Source organism: Phoca vitulina, unplaced genomic scaffold, assembly GCF_004348235.1.
Source record: "Phoca vitulina isolate PV1807 unplaced genomic scaffold, GSC_HSeal_1.0 scaffold4, whole genome shotgun sequence".
NCBI classification, from domain to species: Eukaryota; Metazoa; Chordata; class Mammalia; order Carnivora; family Phocidae; genus Phoca; species Phoca vitulina.
The window spans coordinates 53061417-53078979 of NW_022589707.1; the positions used below are offsets into that span (position 1 = coordinate 53061417).

General features: G+C 35.6%; 1 protein-coding gene across 4 annotated transcripts in view; it reads left to right on the plus strand.

Moving 5' to 3' along the window:
* The window catches only part of ETV1 (ETS variant transcription factor 1), a 98735-nt gene extending 86382 nt beyond the window's left edge, over nt 1-12353 (plus strand). For 2 of the 4 annotated variants that reach the window (XM_032402018.1, XM_032402020.1), the window contains one exon: nt 4020-12352. In XM_032402018.1, coding sequence (XP_032257909.1) covers nt 4020-4241 — 222 coding nt within the window. In that variant the 3' untranslated portion in view covers nt 4242-12352. Of the gene's footprint in view, nt 1-4019 lie in introns of all 4 variants that reach the window. The other 2 variants (XM_032402017.1, XM_032402021.1) reach the window with 1 other exon arrangement.
* Nucleotides 12354-17563: the final 5210 nt, after the last annotated feature.

A 17563-nucleotide genomic window follows, 5' to 3' on the forward strand; every position in this document is an offset into this window, starting at 1 on the left:
CAGTGCCCAAGATGCTTGAAAGATAAGGCTGAATTCATTACTCACTTCTTATTTCCCTGAATCTCACCTTCAAGACATATAACCGTTACCTACCTGCTCCCCTGTCTTCTCCACCTCAACCCTGGGGTCCTTTTTTAATTCCTCCCTTCCTCCCAACCCACCTTTCCCATTTGCAGCCAAATCCTTTCAGACGCATTCCATTCCTTTCATTTCCCTCGCTGTCTAGCTAATTCCTGACCCATGCAGTGGGCTGGTGCTGTAGGTGCTCAGGTCCCCTGGGCAGTGGTGCGCAGATGTCAAGGAAAATGCACGCAGGATTTAGGTTCGCACGCTGCCTTCTCTGTGGATCACCGTTTTGAACAGATTCCTCTCCTGCTAAATGGTGGTGTTCTTACTTCATCAAGTTGTTGTCATTATTAAATGAAATAAGGTAAAAGAAACTATTTGCAACTATTTCTTTTTTTTTTTTTTTTTTAAAGATTTTATTTATTTGACAGAGAGAGAGACACAGCGAGAGAGGGAACACAAGCAGGGGGAGTGGGAGAGGGAGAAGCAGGCTTCCCGCTGAGCAGGGAGTCCGATGCGGGGCTTGATCCCAGGACCCTGGGATCATGACCTGAGCTGAAGGCAGACGCTTAACGGCTGAGCCACCCAGGCGCCCCTGCAACTATTTCTTTATCAGCTAAGATAGACTAGCAAAGCGTCTGTATGCGACAGAACTTTTGGCGTGTTGCTGCATAATATAAGAAAACATAGGTTGTTTGATGGTGAAACATACAAAACTGAAGTCTACTTGTAATGAGCCCAAAAATGAAGGCTTTCCACCATTTTTACAGACATGTTTACTCTTCTTCCTCACATGCCTTGAGCCATTTTCCTTGCTGCCATTTGACGCACCTGTGACTCCCTCTTTGCGTCACTGCTGTCCTGCCCTCTGTATAGAGTGTCTTGCCTTCTGATTGTACCCAACATCTGTACCATTCTAATGGTTAAGCAACTCCTAACAGAGTCGTTCAGAGGGTAGTTACGCCGTCCTTAAAAAAAAAAAAACAAAAAACCCTATGATGTGGAATTTTATCTTTCAGTGTGTAGGGGAAAATGTTTGTATGACCACACTTGTTTCTAAACTTAAATTATATATGTGTGTGGTGTATATTCAGGACAATTACCTGGAAAGATTAGAAATTGAAATAAAAATAATCAAATGGATCTAAACATGTAGAAAAACCCTGCCTATTTCAGTAGTTCTGAAGGAGATAAGAAATGATGGAGTTTGGCTTTTACATTGTACATGTGTGACCTTGTATTTCAAAACTTAGAAATGCCTAGAGAAATCTGTGCACATATTTTAACAGCAGTTATTTGTGGATGATATCATGATAGATCACTATTTCTTTTGGTTTAATCTATAATTTTTTTAATTTTCCGCCAGTTTTTTTATGTTACTTCTGAGATTTAAAAGGTTAACACATAATTTAAATATCTAGTCTTTCAAAGCACAGTTCAAAAGATACTTCCTTGTTCACTTCCAATTCATCTCCCCTAAAAAAAAAAATTCATGTTTTATCTATCTCAGCACTGTGATTTGGGTATATTTAATGTACAGCATTTTCTAGATTGTAATTGTATTACTAATAATGAAAGACATTATTTCCCTTGGTAATTATCAGCGCTTGTTCTAAACTCCGTGACATTTAACATAGTTTCATAAATATAGTAGTAGTTCCAAAAATGTTTTTTTCGTATGAAAAATCGTAGGAAGCCATGAGTTAAGGCAGACTCCTTAAGAGATTTTATAATCTTGATTGCATGCTGTACATTTTAATTCCCCACAGTGATTTATCAAATCATTTCTAATTATAACCAATAGCAACAGGTTGGATAAAAAAGCTACCAGTAGCCTGAAGCAAATACCTCTTTTTCTGCGGCTCCAAACAAAACAAAGCAGGTTATTAAAAGCTCTAAGGACTGCAGGCCATTTTTTTTTTTTTTCTCAAAAAGCTTTGAATAAAGAAATAAAGGGAAAACTAGGATTTCATATCTTAGCTTTGTTTCTGATATTGCCTGTTTTTATTTTTATGGCAATTTCACCTTTATGAACTTAGTTTCCTTTTTATAAAGGACTAAAGTAAATGAATTTACACTAACTTCTCTGTTTGCCGTGCAATGTCCTAGAGACTTCCATCTCAGTTTTACAAGAGGCTTTCCAAAGAAGCCGTTCCCACCTCTGTTTCACAAAAAAAGGGGAACTGAGGACCGATTAAGAAACATGTACAAGGGGCGCCTGGGTGGCTCAGTCGTTAAGCATCTGCCTTCAGCTCAGGTCATGATCCCAGGGTCCTGGAATCGAGCCCCGCATTGGGCTCCCTGCTCAGCAGGAAGCCTGCTTCTCCCTCTCCCACTCCCCCGTGCTTGTGTTCCCTCTCTCGCTGTGTCTCCCTCTGTCAAATAAATAAAATCTTAAAAAAAAAAAAAGAAACATGTACAAATTCATAAAAGCTAAGTGTTCACTGTATTCAAACCTAAGAATATTCAGATTATTTGGATTCTCTAAATTGGCTCCTCTTATAAGCTAAAACATCCAGGACAAAACAGTGTTGTAAATCTTGAGTCCAGAAGAGTAGCACTCTTTGATAGTTGATTGTTATTTTCCAAACATATACAGATAGTTTACAAACCATGAACTTAACATTCTCCATGGCAAAGCAACCAGCAGTGCCTTTTTTTGATACATAGGAACCCAGAGGCATTGAATAATTTTCGCTTTTCTAAAATTACTAATCTCTGCATACACATGGAGGTTTACCTCAATGTCAATACAAAGAATTGTATTCATACACACACCCCCTCCCACCCTCCACCCCCAACCCACCCCTGTTTTTTTGAGAACCTCAGTTTTGTCTGTTAATGGAGGGGGGGGTTGCATATTTGTTTCACTCAATTGTTTATAATTTCCTAGAGAAACATTAGTCTTCAAAATTTAAGTTTGGGACATGTCATTCCCTACAAATTATGGTATTTCTCCTTTATTTCAGGCAGCTCTCACATTTCTTTTTCTCATTTCCTCCCTATGCATTGTATATTTTAAATTCCCTTCACTTTTTTACACCTCTTACTTCAGTTTGACACTTTACACACATCCTTAACTTCTGTCTAATGCATCTTGCCTTCATTTTTAAAAGTGATGTACCCAAGATAATGCTGTCCTCTTGATCCATCTTTCATTTAAATAAGGCTATGCATCTTTTGGGTTTTTTGTTTTTTGTTTTTTTGGTGAGAATACACAGTGCCAAAAAAAAAAAAAGAGAGAGAGAAAGAAAAGAACCAGTTCACCCTGTGAATCAGTGAGTCACTAGTCTTGTCTTATTAAGAACACAGCACATTTTTCTTTTAAGGTTTGGAAGTTTAGGTTTTCTACAATTTCAGAAATGTAATATTAAGAGGGAGACACTCACTACACCTTAAAGGTCCAGTTATTTTATAAATAAAGATATAACCATTTAAAGCAAAGGACACAAAATTTCACTGTGAGATACCTGCATGAAATCATTGATTCCCCCCCCCCCCGAAATAACAATGTAAGTTTACCTTTATATTAAAACAAGCAAACTGCTAAGCTTTCTAGCTGTGCCTGGAATGAATGTAATTACTCAAGGTCAATCATTACTCAAGGCCGCATTTCCCTCTCTTGGACTGAAGTTTATTGCACAAAGTAAGGACTTTTTTTTTTTGCTTTCATGGATATCTTTTAACATTTGGCTGCTTTCCTTTTGTTATGCTTCCTTTCTGACATATTAAACCATGTTTTTGTTCTTTTCTTTCCCTGCTCTTCCCCATTTGGGGATTGTGAAGATTGTGGTTCTTTTGAGGTTAATTGACATATAACCTTATGTCAGTTTCAGGTGCACAACCTAGTCATTCACTGTCTGTATATATCGTGACATGATCACCCTGGTAAGCTTAGTTAACATCCGTCACCATACATAAGGATGGGTTTTTCTCTTCCGTATTTTCATCAGGTGGCCGGAGAGAGATATGTCTACAAATTTGTCTGTGATCCAGAAGCCCTGTTCTCCATGGCCTTCCCAGATAATCAGCGCCCACTGCTGAAGACGGACATGGAACGTCACATCAATGAAGAAGACACGGTGCCTCTGTCTCACTTTGACGAGAGCATGGCCTACATGCCCGAAGGGGGCTGCTGCAACCCCCACCCCTACAATGAAGGCTACGTGTATTAACACAAGTGACAGTCACGCAGGGCCTCCTCGCGCTTCTCCTCTTTTTGCAGGATGCAGAGACTCTCTGAGTTCTCTTCAATCTTCGTTTGATTTTTGTTGTTTGTATTTTATTTTTAAATAATAATACACAAAAAGGGGCTTTCCTGTTGCATTATTCTATGGTCTGCCATGGACTGCGCACTTTATTTGAGGGTGGGTAGGTGTAATCTAAACATTTATTCTGTGTAACAGGAAGATAATGGGTGAATGGGTGGGGGAATATGGGGATTACTTTTTACTTAGGCTTGGGATGGGGTCCTACAGGTTTTAAGTATGATGAAGCTATATCATGTTTATTTGATTTCATAACAACATAAGAAAATGTTCATTTTCTCTGGGTATCTATGGTACAGTTAATTCACATTGTGTAAATATCCACTTGGAGACTATTTGCCTTGGGCATTTTCCCCTCTCATTTCTGAGTCTCTGCAAGGTGTACAAAAAACAAACAAAAACAAAAAAAACTTAAAAAAAAAACAAAAAAACACACAAAAAAAACCTACTGTAAATGGCAGTTTACCTGTTAGAAATGACTGGTTTTGCACCTGTTGTAAAAAGGTATTTAGAGATCGCATTTGCTGTTTTTTGTTTTGTTTTGCTTTCTATCTGACTCACAGAGGATAACCATAAAATGGGTAATTCTCTCTGAAGTTGAGTGATCACCATGACTGTAAATGAGGGGCACAGTTTTGGACTCTGGCTCCAAAGCGAGTCACAGGCCAGTAGCATTCCGTGTACCTGGTGCCACCTTGCTGTTGAGACGCAAATCATACTGTCATTTAAATATTTTGAAGCCCATTTCAGTTAAATAATGATATGTCATGGTCCTTTGAGATCTTCATTTAAATGTTAAATCTGGGATCACAATGAAGCAAAAAAAAAAAAAATCTATCTCACTTCCTTGAGTACATAAAGAAACATTATTTAATCGATAAGAATTAACTGTACTAAATCACATACTGTGCTGTTCTAGATACAACAAGCACTCCTTAAGAAAAATATCCAATACACTAAATAGGTACTATAGTAATTTTTAGACATGGTACCCGTTGATATGCATTTAAACCTTTTACTGCTGTGTTATGTTGATAACATATATAAATATTAGATAATGCTAATGCTTCTGCTGCTGTCTTTTCTGTAATATTCTCTTTCATGCTGAATTTACTATGACCATTTATAAGCAATGCAGTGAACTACAGATAGCATTTCAGGACAAAATAGATGACTCCAACCATTTATTGCTTAAAAAATAGCTTATGCCATGCTATGCTCTGAGCAGCTTTTATGCACATTGACAAATGAAGAGTAAGCTTCAGCTTGCTAAGGGAAACTGTGGAAACTTTTGTAACTTTTGGTGAAATAGAAAATTTACAAACTGTCGAAGAAGCTGAGGAAGTTGCTGTATGACATAGTGCTGGCGCTGATACTCACCTTGTTTTGGACACTTGGACACTTGTGTAAATGTGATTGGATTGTTTGAAAGAAGAACTTAAAGATTTAAAGTTTCAAAGGTTTTTGTTTTGTTTGTGTTTGGCATTTGGAGAAAATAATTGAAAGCAGGATATGTTGTTTCATTCACCTTGGACAAAAAAAAAAAAAGTAAATGGTGTTATAATATCTTTGAATAGCTTGCTAAACCATTCAAACAAGAAGCCTGAATTTTGTCCAATCCATCAATATCCCAGAGGAACAACATTTTTTAAGCGCCTACAGTGAAATGTTAAGAAAAAAAAAATCCTAAACACAAAGCCAAAATGAACCTATAAAAGCATTTCTTGACGAGCACAGGAAAGATTGTCGAAAGATGATTTCCTGGCTACCCCATTTTCCAGCGTGGCACAGATCACAGCTCACGTATCTAAACTGAACGGTTATTGGGAAACCCACATACCGTAATCAATACTACTCACATTTAATCCTACAAAAGGGCCTATTTTAATTTCAACGTATGTATGTAACCTGTGATTTCAATGATTGTTCTGCATATACCTTATATATATCATTTGGCCCATTATGGGCTAATAAGTATGCCTTAAAAATGAGAACTCCCCCCCCCACTATGCTCATATGGCCATTTACAGCACTTAGAATAAAAACAAATTTTAAAATATTAAGCTAAAGATTTATTGGAAAGAGAATTAACATATTTGGAGAAATTGAAGGAGAAATTAAAAGTGGGTCTTTAAAATATCATCTAAATGAAATTGTATTGAGGATTCTTTTTCTTTTTTTCCCCTTTTTCTTTTTTTTCCTTTTTCTTTTTTCTTTTTAAAGTTCTAGTTCTAATTTCCCATTGGGGAAGAATTGGACTATGAGTTATCTTAAGGGATCAAGGAAGAACTGGTATTAATTATATAATATTTAAGGACAAACTATTTTTCTGCTTAAGGTAGTGACTCACAAAACAAAATGAGTAATTGGCCAACATTAAGGATATTTCCAATACAGAAGGGTTCAAAACATTGCATTATAAACTCTTTTGGGAAATGTATTCCAAAGTTTTCTTTTTTTTTTTTAAGTTCTGTTTTTATTCTACTTTTTGTTTGCTTGTTTTTATTTTCAGATAGATTAATAAATCTGGCAGCTGATTTCTGCAAGATTCTCGTGTTTTGAATTTCTAATTGAATTGGCTACTCAAACATAGAAAATTAATTAAAAATATAACATTTTCCTTCAACTTGGTAAAATAAACTAAAAGAAATATCTCCCCTAATGTTTGCCACCTCTTGATCATGACAAGCTATTACCCAGGAGACTGATTCCAACAAAGAATCAAAGAATATTATATCCTGAATAACTAATTAAAAATGACTTTTTGTAAGTTATGCCTATGAAAAATGCTGAAAAATAAAAACCCACAAAGCTAACAGTGCAGATCAGTTCTCTCAAATCCTAGAAGGATTTTAGAGGTCATTTATTTGAACCTCCTTTTTACAGATTGTTTTAACTTTCTTGTAGCTGCTATAACAAAGTTAATGGTCTGAAACTACACAAATGTGTCCTTTTATAGTCCTGAAGATCAGAAATCCAAAATGAGTCTAAAGGTGCTAAAATCAAAGTGTGTGTGTAGGACCTGTTCCTTTTCAAAGGCTCCAGGGGAGAATCCCATTTTAACTTCTTCCACTTTTAGAGGCTGCTGACGTTTCTGGCTTCCAGCTCCCGGCTCCTGGCTTGGTCACTCCAATGTCTGTTTCTGTGGTCACATCCCTTTGTCTACTAAAGTCTGTTCTTCCTCTGCCTACCTCTTCTAAGGACACTTGTGATTTCATTTAAGGTCTACCCTGGATAATCTCTCCCTCTCAAGATCTTTAACTCGATCATATCTTGGAAGTCAATATCATTCATGGGTTCCCAGGATCAGGACGTGGCTATGGAGGGGCATGAGGAGGGTGCTGTTACTCAGCCTGTCATGTAGATGAAGACACTAGTAAAAACACTGATTGATTTACCTATGGGCAAAAAAATGTTCTATTGTTGGAGGTAGGATTAGAAGTTACTGAAGAACATTTTTGTTTACCATTGAAATAGTTTTACTTCTTAGAAATGGTACTGAAAGCATTCTATTAAAGTTCGCCTGTTCCACTAAAGCATCTGGTAATGGCATCAAGCTTTTACATGATTTAATAACCCCTCATGTAAATATTAGGTAATGAGAGAAAAAAAGTAAGGTGTGATAATTACGGAGTAGTAGCACAGTTAATTCTGTTGTCCAAGCCAGAGAGATATTTTTTAAATAAATTTTTTTTTGTGCTAGAATGACTTGTTACTATACGATCTTAACATCTGTAAGGGATTCCTGTTTTTTAGGTGAGGATTACAGAGTATGTCTGTTACTCAAAAGAACAATTCTAAAATATGAGTCAACTAATCTTTATACGACAAGGACAGAAATCTTTTACCCACTGTTACAGTGTTTAATTAGATCATGGGAGTTTCTAAAATGAGTTACTTGGTCTATCAAGCAATACTTTCAAGAGCATATAAGGACAAAACATTAGAGAGAAGGCTATTTGTTTCGTACTGGGTATCTTAAAAGAGAAAAAGTAAAATTTAAAAATAAGTGAGTGAGCTCTTTTCCAATTGGAGTTTGACATGAAGAAGGAGAAAATAGTTGTAAAAAAAAAAAAAGAAAGAAAGAAATTAGGTCAAAATAATAAAAGGAAATTAAAAAGCCTATTGAGCATATTAAGCAATTGTGATAAGAATTTCATAATAGCCAAGATTCCAGAAAATATCAGTGTTGGACATGATACTGAAGAATTTGGCCTAATAACTCAGAACTGAACTAGTACTTTCAGGGCTTGACTTTAATATATTTTTTTTTTTAACATGAGACTCCTTTAGAAAGATTAATTTATAAAAAAATTATGGAAAAATACAGTGTAAGAAGAGTGGGCAACTTTATAGAAGTAATAATGATTTTAGAATGTTAAATTATATAGAAAATAGCTATGGTTTAGGAATTCATATGTAGGGTAGGTTTTTGTTTGTTTTTATTCTGCACATAGACTCCAATATTCTTATTTACTTCCATTCTAAAATGGTATTTATGTTTCTATGGGGAAGACATTTTTAATTCACTTATATGTATTGAAATTATTTTAATTCACTTAGATGTATTGAAATTATGGTTTGAGAAAACAGACTATGAAATTTGTGATTATAGCAAATTAAATAGGCTCAAAATTTAAATCTAAAATAAAAGTCCAGACCCTGAAAGTATTATTGTGATCACTCTGGATGGTGACATATCTAAAACTTAAGGTTTATTAAGTTAAAGTGGCATATCTGAAACTTAGATAAAGGTTGCCTAAATTTTTGACTTGCTTCTAACCATCTGAATCATTTTAATCATTTAATGTATGACCAAAGCACTTGAGTAATGTCTTTGCTGCCCTTCTCCCACTTCTGATGTATTATTCTCTTTCTGGTAAGTTAGGTCCCAGGACATCTGATAAACATTTTTCTAGTTTTATGTTCTAATCTCTCTTAATACATTATTTCACTTAATCTTTTCAGCAACTATATTGGGAAGAAATTTGGGGAAGGGAGTATCTAAATTATTTCAGGGACTTCCATGTGGAGCCAGCATCCATGCCTCTGTCACTCATTGGCTTCATCGAGGAGAAGCTGAGGCTCGTGGCAAAACAAAAACGTCCTTGTGTCAAGATGTCATGTGATCACAGGCAAATTCATAAACTCTACTTTTTTCTGTAACTTGGACCTAACTACTTTCTTGATTTAAATTTCTAATGACTTAAAAATGTATGTAACAATGATTCACATTTTGCTGAAACACAGTCTTACTTAAAACATTTCTTTAACCATTTTAATAGTCTTTATAGAAAAATCTGACAAAGAAATCAAGTGCTATTTAAACACAGCAACATCAGGCTATGATGTTTTTTCCATGTCTTTAAGCATTTAGAAATCAAAATGATTGAAGTATCACTTTGTTGGTGGTGGTGTTTTTGTTTTTAATTTTTATTTTTCCCCTACTGGAGAAGGATATAGCTTAATGCTACCAAAAGAGACAGATGTATGATCAAATTCGTCAGAAAGTTGTAAACACTGCCCCCCATGATTTATGCTATTAGATATGATTTCTGAAAGTAATAGATTTTCCAGAAAACTTTTAAGGCACAGTAAATTCGAATTTACATGATTCAGAAGAAGCAACAGACAGATTTTTAACTTAGAAAGTAGAACTGAAAGCATAGAAATTATTTTATATAGAAATCTTCATTTTTTTAAATGTCACATTACTGCAAAGGGGACGGTGACCTCTTATGTACATTTTAATTTTCTGAAGAGCTAGTAAAAGTACTTGTCCTATAGTTTAACATGAATTTAATTGGAGGAAGAAAAACCTGGGGAAAAAATGGGAGAAAAAAAGACAATGCAGGTGGCACTACTTTTTAAACTACAATTTAAAATGCTATCTTACTTTCAATACTGCAGAAATATTTTACTGTATACTTAATCATAAATATTAAATTAATTTTTTTGTTTTAAAAGTGTGGTATAATATAACACAAAACTTGACATTTTAACCATTTTTAAGTGTGTGATTCAGTGGCATTTGTTACATGCAGAATGTTGTGCAACCGTCACCACTATTTCCAAAACATCTAGATCCTTTTATTCTTAAAGTGTTAGTAAACATACCACAGGAGGTACTTTGTTATACGTAAGAATTAAAAAGGTAAAACCTGCAGCTTTTTCTGCTTTCTAGTAATTCATATTACTTGCAGTTTCTTCATTAATAGGTTGTTCTTGGTTTTACCCTGTAGTTTAATGGCTTTATTAAAGAAAAAAATAAACATTATGCATAAACACTATGTCTGCAGAGCCCCAATTATTGTTGCAGGGAGAAAAGTTTGTTTAGATAACCAGCTTATTGGCTATTTTGAAAATAACTCCGTTATTTAGGTGTATGTTAACAAATAAAAACAGTCCCTTTACACAAGCCATGTCAAGCAGTGAACTGCTGTTTTCCATTCATGTTTTTAAAATTTGAAGTGACAGATGTGATTAACATATCATAAAAACACAAACATACTGAAGGTATGCTTAAACTCTTTAAGAGTGATAATTTCAGATGATTTAAAAAAAAAATTAACAAACATGCTGGATTAAATAACAATACTTAATTAATTAAACTAGGCTATCAAGATAAAATGGGCATCTCTCCACCACCTTCTCACCGTATTCTTAAGCCTAAACACTAAGAACTTTCTAAATGAAAAGAAATAGAATATTTTTCTCTGACTTGCCAAATCTCTTGCAGATTCAAAATCTATTCCTTGCATTATGGTATTCAATCACATACAGATTAAGGTGGCCTGTTTAGAATCATTCACTTATGGAGTAAACTTTTGCTTCATTATTGAGAGGGCAGCATGTGAAGAGATAAGAATCTATTATTATATTTAATTTTTTTCTCAGATATGTACCAGGCCCAAATGTGATACATTCCAATTTTGTTTGTTTTTTTTACTTGTTTCATGAAGAGCTCATAAATAGTAAATGTTACAAATAACACACAAAGTTGCCATTCTAATTATTTTGCATGCTTACCTGTGAAATTCAGTATCAAAATTATGAAATAGAATCAACTGAAAAATGACTTTTTCCGCACAATTTGCTGTTTGCTTATTTTCACAAAAAACTGTGATTATGTAGAAACCCTGAGGCAGTATTTCTAAAATCAAAGCAAGGAGAAAAATGAAAATAAATGTTTGGATAATTTAGATCCCAAAGGAAAAGTGCATTGCACACCGATTTATTCATTGAGTGAATATTAATTCGTTTATATTAGGAGAGACTTGAGATTATTCATTTCAGTTTGTTCTATGTTGGGAAATCCATTGATTTAATCTCTCAAAATCCCGATATGAATCTTCCACAAATTCATATTAAACACTGCTCTAAAATCAGCTGATTGTCCCCTTTCTGCATTCAAATTAAATGTCGCATTCCATAGGTAGACCTTTTGGAATATACAACAGATTTATAAAAAGTGATCCCTGCACTCAAACTAAATAAGACTAACCCATGTAAATCTAACACACACTTAGAGAATGATATGATGTGGTGTATCAGGCTAAAATAATCTATCATTTAGTGCACAGACTCTATGCAAAAAGAGTATGGTAGGAAGTAGCCTTAAGAATGCTGGTGACAGTGGGAAGCAAGGATACTTTTTTTTTTTTAATATAATGAGTGTGTAAGTTCAATCCTGCCTATTACCATAAAATGAAGCATTTAATTAATCACTAAGTGTAATTGTGGCCCGTAAGGCAGGAGGATGGTCAAAATTTATAAATCAAGGCAGAGCAGACTGCTAACTTCTGGACTTCCCTGATCCTGAACATCTTGATCAAAAATGTTTATCAAATGCCCATTTGCTGTGTACATGTACATACTGGGATTTCTCACTGTGTCATGAAGGGGTTATTGTATTAGTTATGGTTCCAAGGAACAATAACCAACTGATGAGGTGGTTTTCAAACCAAAGAGGCCCCATTTTGCAGATGCTGTAGCTTTTCTTGTTACCCGCCCTGACAAGTGGCCTCCTGTCCCGCTTAAAAAGGCCAGTAGAGATGAATAAAGCATCTTCTAACACTGAGTTATTGCCAGTCTTTGATGCATTCCACCTCAAAGTTGCTTTATAGCGGAGAGCTCATAGGTTGATACCTACCTAAGAACCCCTAGGATACTGGGATAGTCCCCATTTGCCTGGAACAATTCACTTATTGTCCCTGCATATTATTAACAGTGTCCACTTTTCACTCTCAAACTTTGGAAAATAAATTCACTTTTTACCTGAACTGTAGATCAGAAGGCCTAATTAGAACGCTCTTTTTGGCTTGCCTTGCACGATGATTTTTTGTGATTGAATCATCACACCATCCCTCCAGGACAGATAAACTTGAGGGAATCTTTCCTGGACCTCATAAAATTAACCTCCCCCCCATATCTGTGGTGACTCATAATATTTATCAAAACATTTATTTTTTGTATTCCTATATCTTCTATTTTATCAGTCCAGGAATGGTGGAAGGTTATAAGCATTCGGGACATAGGCATCTATATGAGTATCTGTGGGGCTGAGCTGGATAGATTTTAAGGTTCATGAATTTTAGAAATATCTTCATGAAAATGAATGCACTGCAACTCTGTTTTAAGTGGAAAAGGAGCTTAGTAGAAGGATAGTGAGTAAGATGGCAAAGTAAGATAGCGAGTATGATAACTTAGTTAAAAAAAAAAAATCCCAGTAGCAAGAAATAATGATAAATCTTTTCAGGTCACCATTACTGAAATCAATTATTACCAACCGTCTTCCCCTGCGAACATCACTTAAGATTCAGAGCCCAGGAGAGAAAACCCAAGAATAGGCCCTTGGTTTCTGTCCTACTCCTTGCCTGTAAAAGGGCAAGGAGTCTTTCTTCCGGCCCCATCAAGCCCTTGTACAGTTGATGAGAAGTAATTCCCTCAAGTCATTGGCAACTTAAAAAGAAACAGAATTGCCTGCTGGGTGTCCAGTCTTTTTCACAGTCCCTAAAAATAATATTATCGTTCATCTTCCGAATGGAAAAATTGCTGAATATAGAATGTCCTTTTTGTTCTTCCCTTTCCTTCAAGAGTTCTTTGATTCCTACAGGAACTTAAAGGCTGCTGATGTGGTACTGGGCATAAAAGCAGTGGTTAGCAAGAAATGGAAATGTTTACCAAGTTCTTGAAAAGTATAATCTAAGAGGAATAATGATGAGAATAAAACAATACGGATATAGGGCAAGTACTCTATGCGTTTGCTAGGCTGCCATAACAAAGTAACACAGACAGGGTAGCTTAAGCAGCAGAAATTTTGTGTCAAGTTCTGGAGACTGGGAGTTTAAAATCAAGGTGCTGGCAGGGTTGGTACTTTCTGAGGGCTGGATCTGTTCTAGGACTCGCTCCTTGGCTTATGGTTGGCCTCTTCCCCCTATATCTCTTCACATTGTCTTCCCTCTGCTTCTGCCCCTTGGTCCAATTTCTCCTTTTCAGAAAGATGTCAATCATATTCAATTAGGGCTCACCTTCATGACCTCAATTTAATTCACCTCTGTCAAAACCCTATCTCCAAATAAGATCACGTTCCAAAGCACTGCAGTTAGCGTGCCACATACCTCTTTTTTGGAGGGAGGATACAATTTAACCCATAACAAGTATTTAAGTTATGGTCAAGTGAAAATGAAAGAATCCATTAAAATGAAACAATTATCATCCGTTAAGTATGAGATTCAGACTTAAGAGATAAATGACAACTCTTTCTTATTTTACATGACTAATATAGCTACAGAGATTGTATAAATATAGCCAGGGCATTGCCCCTCATTCTCAAAGATGTTTGAAATAAAATGTGTTCTCACAGTGTTCTTGTCCCTCCCCCAGTTACCACTTTCCTCAAAAGATACTATAGGAAAATAGGAATAAAGGGATTGCTCACATAGTAAATTTAATGGAAAGCTAATATGAAAATGTAGGGATAATAAATGGGAAAAAACAAGCAATGGAAAAGCAAAAGAAGGAAAATGGTACTGTAATAAAAGTAATACGTTCTTGCTGTTCTCTGGTGTTTAGGACCTAGAAACTACTATATGCCAGGAGAAAAATCTATGAACAAAAAACACTATAGACTTTTCTGAGCTAAAATGAGAAGTTAGATGAGGAAATTTGCATTGAGCACTACTTATCATTTAAGCACCATTGAGCAATAAGCAGCATGGGTTTACACAGAACAAATCATGCCAAACAAATCTGATTGCTTTTTTTATTGAATTACAAGATTAGTGGATGAATGCAATGTGGGAGATGTAATACATTTGGATTTTAGCAAAACATTTGATACAACATCTCATGAACTCAAAAACGAATTCAAATAGTCAGGAATATTAACACCAATGTAAGGAGTGGAAATTAAATGAAGGATTGCAAAGAAAAAGAAGTAATAATCAACCGTGATATGGAAGCTTGGGAACACATCATTATAAGGTGCTACAGTGATCACGGGATTTATTCAGTACATATTAACATTCACACAGCTTTCTCAGGCTTGATAAAAAGAAATGGAATAAAAGATTCAGCACACACCCCATTATTTCAGACAATGTATACAATCAATCCAGATCTAGGGGAAGGAGAAAATAGATTTGACCTCAAACATTTCTGTTGCTTTTGAAAATAGTTACTTATGTCACTGGATCATTTAATTCAATTAGTTTTCTAAGATTCTGTCATGATGCTGTTATTTGATCTTTTTCCGTGTCTCAGGACAAGTCAGTGCTTTGTCACCTAATCTGCCTAGCTTTAAACAAAAGATCTGCCAAGAAGATAGCACAAACTCTCTTGGTCGCCTGACTCCTCAGCGTTCAGGAGACTTGAATTCTACTACCACGGTGTGTGGGCCTCATGATGGAAACTGCCCTCAAGGTGCAAGTTAAATATGATACCTAATTAAATCAATAGAAAGGAGTAGAAGCATTGCAGTGAAATTCACAGCTGATACTAAGTTGGGAAGTATTGCTCTAAGCACTGAGGCCAGTAAGATGACAGCAGGGCCCTGGCATAACTGAGAAATGCTTATGTCAAATGCAAAGCACAAAGGTGACTGGGAAAGGGGAAAATTCAGCAGTAATGCCAGAGGATGCAGCAAGGTGAGTGACGGAACAGCAACACGCATGTGAGTTTACCATGTCAGCCATCCCCCAAGAGATGTAAGATGCTGTTTGATCTAATAGATGAGTTTGAAAAAGATTCATCAGTTTCTGAATACAATACTAAAGTCCCTTCTGGAAGACTGAATGTATTCCCTTTGGAAACATCCTTTTCTAGAATAACAAGAAGGTACAGAGGGAAATCATAGCCTAGCCACAAAGACTGACTATCAAGTGCTAGGGTGGGCTCATGGTGAAGGATCAAGATGTGTACAGTATTGTTCAAAGGGGAAGGAATGATAACATTTGTCAGCAGATGTATAACATCTGTTAAGGAAAGTATCAAAACAGAATAAATACTTTTGTAAAGGGCAGGAAAAAACACCCAACTGGAAAAAAAAAACTATAATAAATTTATAGTCACATTAGTAAAAATGAAAATCCTGAGAGGGGAAGACACTATATGAGCAATAGTCTGTAAATTTCACCCTTCCCTTTGATTAAAGAACTGATTCAAGAATAGGCCATAAAATTAGAAATGCAATGGTTTTTGAACAAGGATTTGTCAGGAACATCAGAATATTCTTGACAAACAGATTCAATAACCTATTTGAATAAAACTTCAAATTCTAATATACCTGCTTTTCATTTATCCATTATAAATATAACTATTGAATCTGCATGTTTCTCTTTCCCTCCCTCTTTGCTTCTTTCTTTCCTCCCTCCCTCCCTTCCTCTTTTTCTTTCTTTCTTTCTTTCTTCTTTCTTTCCTTTCTTTCTTTCTTTCTCTCTCTCTCCCTCCCTCTTCCTTCCTTTCTTTTTTTCTTTTCTTTTCTCTTTTCTTTTCTTTTTTCTTGTCTTTCTTTCTTCCTTCCTTCCTTCTTTCTTTCTTTCTTTCTTTCTTTCTTTCTTTCTTTCTTTCTTTCTTTCTTTCTTCTTTCTTCTTCCTTCCTTCCTTTCCTTTTCTTTCTTTCTTTCTTTCTTCTTTCTTTCATTTCTTCTTTCTTTCTTTCTTTCAATATAATTAACCTGCATGTTTTTAAGTAGTTTGTGTGGTCCAGTGTTCTCTACCAGAGCGGTGGTGGAGATTTGGGCTAGACAGTTCTTGAGCAAGACTCCCGTGCTTTGTAGGATGTATAGCATCTGGAACCCCCAAGGTGCCACATGCCAGTGAGACCTCCAGTAACTATAACAGCCAAACCCCTACACACACACACACACCCACGCACGCACATGCACACACACATTTCTAAGTGCCCCTAATGTAACCCCCACCCCAAAAGCTCAAAAAAATTTTAAGCACACTCACCATAGCTAGCCCAATAGTTAAGGTTTCTACATTCAGGTTTATTGCCATACCTGCTTGGGAACACAAAGATGCTTGTGATTGTTCAAAGATTCAATGTCTCAAGAGCCTTGTATCAGCCAGTTTATTCCAGATTGTGTTAAGTGGCTTAAACAAACAAAGTTTCTTTCTCTCTCTACATACCCATCATGGGTCAGCTGCAGTCCTGTTTCAGAATTCCTACTGACGATGCAGTCACAACCCGGAACACTAATGGTTGTTATGGCAAAGGGAAAAAGAACATGGTAACCATCAGCTGGCTCTTGGAGCTTCTGCTCTGAACTTAAACTAGCACTTCAGTTAATAGCCACTGGCCAAAGAATGTCACTTAGCTATTCTTGAGTTCCAGAAAGTGGGAATATATAACCTTTCTGGAGGGAGGGATATTTAATATGAGTAAACAAACTACTATTGGTCCTTACTATTCTTTTTGAATTTCAAGGAAAATAATATTGAAATTTATCATAAAATTTCCCAGAGTGGAAATGACACTTTTAAAGGAGATGAAAGTTACTACACTGTTATTCATAGCAAGAAATTTAGGAAAACATGGAACAGAGCTGCTTTTTTTTCCAGAGATGGGAAAATAAAAATCACCATGCTAGAAACTATCTAACTGACTTTCCTGTTATTGTTACTGAGATATTTTTTTGCTGTGTTTATAAAACATATAATTTGTAATTACTTCAGTACAGACTTATTGAACCAGCTCTGGAGATGACAAAAAATGAAGAAGG